Here is a 9,610-nt window from a genome sequence, read left to right as displayed (position 1 = left end):
TTCAAGGTGTGAGCTTTCGTGTGCGTGAAAGCTCCTACCTTGAATAAACCTTTGTTTGGTCTTAAAGGTGCCACCGGACTCTACGTTTGTTTTACCGCTTCCGACCAACATGGCTGACTGCCTGGATCTAACTCAGAAGCATGTTTTTCTTGACTCCAAAAATAAACAGCAGTCTGGTGATGCCTTTAAAAGACTAACCATTTGCTTTATTCCAGAATTTGTTCAGTTACTTGGACTTTACTGGAAATGCCATCTCTGCTATTGGAAAAGAAGGGTGGAAGCCCTATCCTTGGACTGAATCCTTGGTCCTCAAGGACAACTGCTTGAGCAGACTTCATAGCTGGTCTCTCGAAGGCCTGCTGGCTCTTACCTCCCTGGACTCGTCCTGCAATAAAATCCGGATTATTGAGAGGAGCGCATCTGAGGCTGTCCCGTTTCTGCAGATTATAAACCTCAGCGGCAATATAATTGAACAGATCGCTGAGGGGATGTTCCGGGCATCGCATGGCATGCAGTTTTTGCTCAAGGTGGATCTCAGCTGCAATCTCCTGGCAGTCATTCAGGATTCCTATTTTTACAGGCTGCCGCCGCCGCCACCAATTCTGCCTCCATCACAATCTTCTACTACTTCTCAGACGTCCAGTCTGAAAGAGTTCAGACACAGCAGAGGGAACTTGAGGAGAGACAGGCCTGGTGCGCGCACGCAGGAGAACGAGGTCACAATGTGGAAACAGAGCCCTGATGGTGGTAGAATGGGCTGTGCCACTTCAGACTGCAAATGGAGAAGGGTTTTTTTTTTCCAGGTTCGAATGTTTCTTTGCTCTGGGACCTCCATGCAAATAGGAAATGAGGCCCACAAGGAGAAAGGTTGTATGCAGGGAGTTTTTAACATAGGGGAAAGAACTGCAATATGTATGTGCCGCTCCAGAGTTCTTGTCCAAGATTTTGGCAGCAAGGAACCATTTTTTAATATTGATATATTTTAAGATTTGCAGGTGTGATGTTCTCTTGTTGAAGAAGCTTTATTTTATTGTGTTATATGCCAATAAAGATGTGTTGTTGAATATGTGCAGGGGTCATTTCGTAGAAAATGAGGTGCAGGGGCTCATTAGCATAACTCATTTGCATATGCCACACCCCCTGACATCACTGGACGTGTGTCAGAAGGCAACACCCACCGCTCAGGCTCCACTGGACTGTTTTGGATTGCTAGCTATTTGGGGGGGATGGGGAACGTGCAGATCTGTCCTCGCAGAAAAGGGAGAGCTGGTACCTGAATAAAACTTGGTCTTAAAGGTGCCACTGGACTGTTTCGGCCTGGGGGGGGGGGGCTCTGCAACTTACTTGGCTGCTTCTTGCTCTGACTGAGGGCTGCTGGGAGCAGGGGGTGGGGCTTGTTGTATGTGCCTGCTCCCTGGGCTCTTTACTGCTGGAGCTCCGCTCCTGTACGTTTCTGCAGGAAATGACCCCTGAATATGTGTTGTTCCAGAGTTCTCTATACCTGAACGCACATCTCTTCGTTCAATTCTAGAAAAATCCCAGCTCCAAAAGTCTTTTAACAGATTTTGAAAAATTGCTAGTTAGCACAATAAACTTGAATAGAGGCCTGATCTCAAAGAAATTATAAAAGTCTAACCTTGCCAGATTCTGATAGATTAATAAAATATCAATCCTCCTGGCATGCAGATTTAAATAAAGAGCTTACTGCAGATCAACGGAACCAAATTTCGAGCTCACCACCTCGAGAGCAATGAACATTCAGCTGCAAAACGTTAAGCTTGTTTCTCGCTGGCACCTGACTCCTGCACAACTAACTCACTCAAATCCTACGATACCTCCAGTCTGCTGGGGACAATGGGGTGAGCAAGAGACTTATTTCCATGGCTGGTGGCCTTGTAACTTGGTTGGTACATTTTGGACCCAAGTTCAAGATCAAATTCATAAGATCACTGGTTATTGGATTCCCAGGACCCCTGAACCGTCCCTTCTCAATTTGTGGGATCACTACAATAGTCCCAAGGTAAAACGAGAACTTATTATGTTAATGTTAATTGCTGCTAAAATCTTATTGCTTCACACTGGAAATCTACATCGATTCCTTGGTCTTGGACCATAAATAAACATTGATGATGATGACATGAATTCCATCGCTGCAAGAACGGTTCATAAAATCGTGGGACCTCTTTATTCTGGACCAAATTACAAATAATTTAGATAAGTCTAGAGGTTCCTCAAGTCGGCCGAGTCTTCTAGAGAAATGGTACCCCCTTGGTACCCAAACATTGGTCAGGCATCTCAGATCGTTGTTATGTACTGGACAAGAATCAGATCTCTCTTCTCTGCTCACACTGAATGAACTGTAATTCTTCCTTTTCATGCTATGTTGAAGGTTCTAATGCTAATTTATATCTTAAGAGGAGTGTGATATTTAGATCTATATCTGGATTTATCTTTTGCTGTACTTCGTTGATGGCACTATGTTCTGTCGTCAGTTTGTAATATTGTTCTATTCAATAAAAAATAAATTATTAAAAAATACACTTTCTTTAAAAAAACAACACCCTTGCAATGAGCCCAGTGTGTCTCCAAGTGCTGATTTCATGCTTTGTGTATTCAATAAACATGCAAGATACAACCATTAACCTGGGGAAATCGCTGTGCAAAAGCGGCCCTCCATGTACGATTCCAACGAAAGAGCTGTGTGGTTTTCAGTTAAAACAAACCCTAACCCAACTCTGTCCTAAAAGGGGCATTGCAGCTGCGGGGGGGCATGACAGTAGGTCAGCAGAGATGTCCAGTAAGCAGGGCTATTTTGGGGCAGGAACGCACAGGAACGGAGTTCCGGCTGGCTCCTGAGTTAGCCATGCCCACCAGGAACTAATTAGCATAATAGGCCACACCCAAGAGCAGAAACTCATTAGGATTGGCTACTTTAAGGGTGTGTGGCCTAACATGCAAAGGAGTTCCTGCTCCAAAAAAAGCCCCTGGGTTTGGACAACAAACAAGGTAAACAGAATAAAAAGCAAAAGGTGGGTGTGGCTGAATAACCGCACTTCTGGTAACATGGGGGTGTAGCCTAATGTGCTAATGAGCTGTGCTGTCAGGGGTGTGGCCTAATATGCTAATACATTTCTGATATTGGGTGTGGCCAATTATGCTTTTCTAAAAAAAAGCCCTGCCAGTAAGTGAAAGTAACGGTGAAAATGTCAGCTCCATCCTTTGGGGCTGAGTCAGACTGCATGTGGCATAGGTCAGCAACTATCTGCAATTTCCCCTGTGGATTCAGTTTATAAATGAATATCTCTGTTAAGACCTGGTGGTTCCATTGTCTTGAGTCTTGTAATAACTTGTAATCCAGCAATCTCCCATTCCAGCCTGTTTCTGAAGTTCCTTTGCAATAAAACAGCTACTCTGAGGTCCCCCACTGAATGTCTGGGGAGGTTGAAATGTTCTCCGACAGGTTTCTCAATTTTGTGATTCCTGATGTCAGATTTGTGTCCATTTGTCCTTTGGCATAGGGTTTAATCTGTTTGGCCTATGTAGAGATTTATGGCACTGCTTATATGCAATATTTGAGGAAATCTGTTTCAGTGACTCTGAAGGAGTGTGCACATGCTAAGCCTCCCAGTTCTTGCTTATACCTGGAATTGTACCTTGTTGGTCTTGAAGGTGCCACTGGACTCAAACTTCGTTCTCACATCTGTTAACTCTTGTATTTGTATCCTAATTTACTGCCCTTCACAGATCTTACCAAACCTCCTAAATCCCATCTCAGCTATAGTCACCCAGTATTTATGCAGCTTGACTCCAACTGGTCCTTCTTGACACACACACACCCTTTCCTATATGTAATGGCTGACGAAATTCTGTTTTACTGTATCTGAAGAAGTGTGCTTGCACACAAAAAACTTGTACCTTGAATGAAACTTTGCTGGTCTTAAGGGAGCCACTGGACTGAAACTTTGTTCTGCTGCTTCAGACCAAAACACGGTGATCCACCTGAATCTAACTTCCTGGAGGGGACGGGGCTGAGTGGAAGAGCACCTGCTTGGCATGCAGAAGGTCCCAGGTTCAATCCCCGGCATCTCCTGTTAAAAGGACCAGGCAGTAGGTGATGTGAAAGACCTCCACCTGAGACCCTGGAGAGCTGTAAAGAGGGGCTGTGGCTCAGTGGAAGAGCCTCTGCCTGGCATGCAGAAGGTCCCAGGTTCAATCCCCGGCATCGCCAGTTAAAAGGACCAGGCAGTAGGTGATGGGAAAGACCTCCGCCTGAGACCCTGGAGAGCTGTAAAGAGGGGCTGTGGCTCAGCGGTAGAGTATCTGCTTTTCATGCAGAAGGCCCCAGGTTCAATCCCCGACATCTCCGGTTGAAAGGACCAGATAATAGGTGATGAGAAAGACCAGAGTCCACTCTGGAGAGTTGCAACTAGTCAAATAAAGGACTGTAACTTGGTCAGCCCAGGATCTGACGCCGTACAAGGCAGCTCCTTTTAGGGAAGGGCCCATCGCTCAGCAGTAGATGATCTGCCTGGCACGCAGGAGGTCTGATGTTCAATCCCAGGCAGCCCCCCCTGTTTTTTTTTTTTAAAAGGATCAGGTAATATGAAAGACCTTATAGGGCAGCTTCACGTGATTTGTCAGAATTCGGCCAGAGGTCCCGTCCTAAACTGTACCCTCCAATCTCCCCCCTGCCCCGGATCAGTCCGGGCCAACAAACGGTTCACACCTACCCACTAACTTTTCTGCCACTGGCAGCTCAACAGATTCGACCCACGTGTTCCCTCGCCAATCGCAACACAGAGAGTAAGCAGCAGAGTTACCGTCTTCCTAGGCAGCACAGACATTTACTGTATTATTATTTACATTTAAAAGTATGGAGGTTGCTGTATGGGCGTCTCCTCATATGGCACCGGTCGGACTTTAAAAAAAAACAACCACGAAGATGAAAACAAGGCGGTGTGACGGGCTGGGCTGAGCTGCACCGGAGGCGGGCATCAGGAGGGAACGGGCTGGCCTCGGGTCCTGCATTCGGTTAAGCCGCTGGATGTGTGTCTTGTGCCCACAGCAACTGGGGGACGGGGGGACAGGAGGGGGGAGCGTCACTGCACCGCCTTCAATGTAGCCATGCGGGAACCCAGGTTCTCCTGGAGGTAATACAACAGGTGAAGTTCATAGTGCTCTCCTGATTCGGGGACCCGGATGCTGTGTCGCTCCTGAGGATAGATCTTTGTAGAAAGAAAAAGGAAAGGAAAGGAATGCAGTGCCCGTCTCAGAGCAGTTAACACACAAATCAGGATTACCACCGGAAATCCACCATCCTGGATTAGGAACAATCAGGAACCCACGTAAGGGCAAGCTGGGAGTGCTTCCAATGAACCAGGAATGACAGGAGAAAGAACGTCCTTGAGCTGAAAAGCTCCAGACAGTCATGTTAAATTGCTGTTTTTGTATTAGACAAAATAACTCTATGACAAGAGACCTGGGTGATCTTTAAAAAAGCCTGCACCGAAAGCAAGAGGTTTGGACTCCTCCAGATGATTTCAATTCCACATTTTAATCCTATTCTGATCATCCCTTCCAGGGAACCTCTTGGAATCCACTAAATAATAGAACCAGACAGCCGCTCCAGGACAGATCCGACCCCACATCGGCTCCGCCCAGTTTTCATCACATTATCATAAAATGGTTACCCCGGCGAAACAGCTATTTTGCAGGTGGTGCGGAGGAGGATTTGGGATATGGAAGCCCAAATAATTAATGCTGGCAGTTCTGGAGTCTGTTCTCCACGCTTCGACCTCGTGCGTCCCCCCCCCCCCCCAAGCCTCTATAGCTTTGTACATCTTTAATCTAACAATTCCACTTTATCGGCGGGTTTGTATGCTAGCGAGATTTAATCTCTTTCCTTCGGCTGTTGTTTCAGGCAGATATAGGGGTATCCCCTATGGGGATAGAACCTGCAATTGTCTGTATAGTGAACCTGATTCAGTTGCTCATATCCTTCTACGCGGTCCCCAATACTCTACCATGCGCAGCTATTGATCAGTCCCCACTTACCTTCCACAAGGAATTCGACTGACAATGATCTTAAAATTCCATTGTCTGATAAGTTCTTGGCAATTACCCTGTCTGCTGCTGAATTCTTAGCTTATGTTCGGAAGCTAAGGGCGCATAAGTCTTCATCCCCCTTGTGCTCATTTGGATTGTTATATTTTTTTAACTGAGTTCACTATTCTTGAGAAGTTTAAAAATGATCCCCTGTTGGTGCACCTTGATGCAACTTGTTATGATCTATTCATTCGTTCTATTCATTCGTTCTATTAATTTATTTGTTCCATCGCCTTCCTTATTGTTTCTGAGTTATGCCAATAAAGGTCTATGTATATATGTATGGTTACCCACGCTGGCACCTAAAAGGCGAACAGAAATCAATTCGAGCTGTAAAGGCACAGAAACGCTGCCTATTTTCATGCCGCATCTCTCTTGAGCAGATGTTGGGCTGGATCAAGACTGTATCTTCCACCAAAGGAACAAAACTTCCCTGACCCCCTGCAATGTCGCCTGCTGATCTCCACAAGGGCACAGCCCCCCCCCCCCGCGCGAACAGCACGGGGAGGTCTACAGTGGGGAGGAAGAATTATTAGAGACAAGGGGTCATTTCGTAGAAAAAGAGGTGCAGGAGCATAACTCATGAGCATAACTCATTTGCATATGCCACTGAAAGAGGGAGAGAAGGGAATAAGGAGGGAAAGGGAAAGAAGGAGAGAAGGAAGGAAGGAAGAAAAGAGGGAGAGAAGGAAAGAAGGAGGGAAAGAAAGAAAGAGGGAGAGAAGGAGAGAAAGAGGGAAAGGAGAGAAGAAAAGAAGGAGGGAAAGAAAGAAGGAAAAAAGGACAGAAAGAAAGGGAAAGAAAGAGAAAGGAAGAAGGAGGGAAAGAAAGAAAGAGGGCAAACAGATGGGGAGGGAGGCTCTCCCACCTCCCTGATTAAGCCCCCACCTGGGGCTGGGAGGAAGGAAGGAAGGAAGGAAGAAAGGAAGAAAGAAAGAAAGAAAGAAAGAAAGAAAGAAAGAAAGAAAGAAAGAAAGAAAGAAAGAAGGCAAACAGATGGGGAGGGAGGGAGGCTCCCCCCCAATCAAGCGCCCACCTGGGGCTGCTGGGAGCAGGGGGCGGGGCTTGTTGCATGTGCCCACCTCCTGGGCTCTTTACTGCCGGAGGTCCGCTCCTGTGCGCTCCTGCAGGAAATGACCCCTGTTAGAGACCACCCATTCAGTCTGGATTCAACCCACATGAAAAATCCGAATGGCAGTATTTGCAGCTAATGCTATGCCAGGGCACGTGTGACATCCTTACTAGCATTGGGGATTGACTGTTGTGGCAGAGTTATCTCCATAGAATGGAATGGGCCCTGACACCCTGGATGACGGGCCACTTTGGTCCCTGGTCTACTCCCCCTCCCCCAACAACCCAGTCCAAGCAGTGCCCACGGCCCCGGAGCCGCTGAGTCTCTTACTTGCAGATCGTACGGTTTCCCGGCCCTCACCAGGAAGCTCAGCAAGATGCTCGAGTGCGCAAAGTGTACGTTTTCATCCAGGAATCCATGAAGCAGCAACAGGCGGCTGGGTCTGAGGAAACCAGTCGGAAAGCAGAGAAGGCATTTCACAGGTTGGAATTTCTCACAATGGAGACAGGCCTGGCTGGACGCAGAGCAGCTGAAATGGCAATCCCCCCCCCCCGTCCCCCAAAAACCTTGCACAATCCCTGCACTGCCACCCTAAACCCAGCGATCTACCATCTGCACGAGGGAATTTACCACTCAATATGAGATGGATGGGATGACCGGTCTTGCCAGATCTCAGAAGTTAAGCAGGGTTTGCCCTGGTTAGTATTATTATTTCTTAGATTTCTGAATCACCCATCCCTGCTACTGCACGGCTCTGGGCGATGTACAATGAATAAACAGATACAATTAGGGATGTGCATTCCGTTCAGACCGAATGTGCATTGGTTCGGGCCCCTTTCAGGCTGCTGCGGGCCGATTCAGATTCTCTGATCTGAATTGGCTTGCCACCGAATTGCCGCCGAATTTCGGCGGCAATTCGGCCCCATTATATCCATTTTCCCCACCATAGAGAACAATGGAGGGGATAGGGGCAACCTGTTTGGGGGCCCGTAGAATTGGACCCCCTGGTCCAATGTTCTTGAAACTTGGTGGGTATCTTGGGGTATCTTGGGGTGAGGCTCCAGCGGCTACCCTGCGAGGCTGGAGCCTCTCCCTCAAACCCCCTCCCCTCCAGCCCCCAGAATATACCTTATGTTTTCGCCATTGACTTCAATGGCCATAGGATATAATGGGGCCAAAATTGACATTCGGCTGGCTGAACGACTCCACTGGTACTGCTGAAATTGACATGCGGAAGTCTTTCTGCCTGCCGAAATTGATTCTGCCCAATTCGGCCAAATCTGAATCGGGCAGAATTATTATTTTTTTCTGCACACCCCTAGTTACAATATAGTGTATACATATGACATACAACAACACAGAGTTGTCAGTAAGCCTCTGTAAGAATGTTCTACTGATGATTGGTTGCCCTGCTTAAACTAGTTTGATGTGAATTGTGGATATTTTTCCCTGCATAATAACATGAAGGCTTCTATATATTGAGCACTAGATGAAGCTGTATGGTACAACTGAAGAAGTATCAATGAAACAAAGATTATGTCCTGTGTGCTGCCTTCTTTTGTACACTCTATGTTGTTGTATGTCATATGTATACACTATATTGTATCTGTTTGTACACACTTTGTTATATAAATATTCTTTGTTCCTTTGCACTTCAGCATAGTGCCTTTGATTGCGCTATTTATACAGTGCTTTTTTTTTTGGTTGTTATATACTATACTGTGTTATCACTTTTGTATTTCAACGACGAATAAAAACGTCACTATAAAAAATAAAATACATTAATACCAGTAGATAAATTAGCTTGGAGAAACGATGGCTGAGGGGGTGACATGATCGAGGTTTATAAGATTATGCATGGGATAGAGCAGGTGGAGAAAAAAGTCCTTTTCTCCCTTTCCTCACAATACAAGAACTCGTGGGCATTCCATGAAATTGCTAAGCAGTTGGGTTAGAACGGATAAAAGAAAGTCCTTCTTCACCCAAAGAGTGATTAACACATGGAATTCACTGCCACAGGAGGTGGCGGTGGCTACAAGCATGGACAGCTTCAAGAGGGGATTGGATAAACAGAGGTCCATCAGTGGCTATTATTGTTTTATCTGGTTTTATATATGGGCATATGCCCCTTGTAAGCCGCCCTGAGCCCGCTTGCGGGGAGGGCGGGGTATAAATGTTTAAATAAATAAATAAAAATAAATAAATAGATAGGAACTCTCGGTCCGGGGAGAGGGATGTTCTTTATTCTTGGTGCTTGGAGGGGGCAACAGTGGGAGGGCATAAGAACATAATAAGAACATAAGAGACGCCAATGTTGGATCAGGCCAATGGCCCATCCAGTCCAACACTCTGTATCACACAGTGGCCAGAAATACCAGGGGCCATCAGGAGGTCCAGCAGTGGGGCCAGGACATTAGAAGCCCTCCCACTGTT

At 46.5% G+C, this 9,610-nt stretch overlaps 1 protein-coding gene and 1 non-coding gene across 2 annotated transcripts in view; one reads left to right on the top strand and one right to left on the bottom strand.

Annotated features, from left to right (window-relative positions):
- Positions 1-4,294: 4,294 nt before the first annotated feature.
- Positions 4,295-4,366, top strand: TRNAE-UUC. Its single transcript has one exon. It is a non-coding gene; the product is annotated as a tRNA-Glu (tRNA).
- Positions 4,367-4,832: 466 nt separating this feature from the next.
- The window catches only part of DPP8 (dipeptidyl-peptidase 8), a 46,670-nt gene continuing 41,892 nt past the window's right edge, over positions 4,833-9,610 (bottom strand). The window contains exons 19-20 of the mRNA XM_015427141.1: positions 7,508-7,619; positions 4,833-5,225 (exon numbers count right to left, since the gene is read on the bottom strand). Of these exons, the coding sequence (XP_015282627.1) occupies positions 5,100-5,225; positions 7,508-7,619 (238 nt within the window). The 3' untranslated portion in view covers positions 4,833-5,099. The remainder of the gene's footprint in view (positions 5,226-7,507; positions 7,620-9,610) is intronic.

The sequence above is a fragment of the Gekko japonicus genome, unplaced genomic scaffold, assembly GCF_001447785.1.
Source record: "Gekko japonicus isolate JY-2015 unplaced genomic scaffold, Gekko_japonicus_V1.1 scaffold639, whole genome shotgun sequence".
Lineage (NCBI taxonomy): Eukaryota > Metazoa > Chordata > Lepidosauria > Squamata > Gekkonidae > Gekko > Gekko japonicus.
This window is presented reverse-complemented; position numbering and strand designations above follow the sequence as displayed.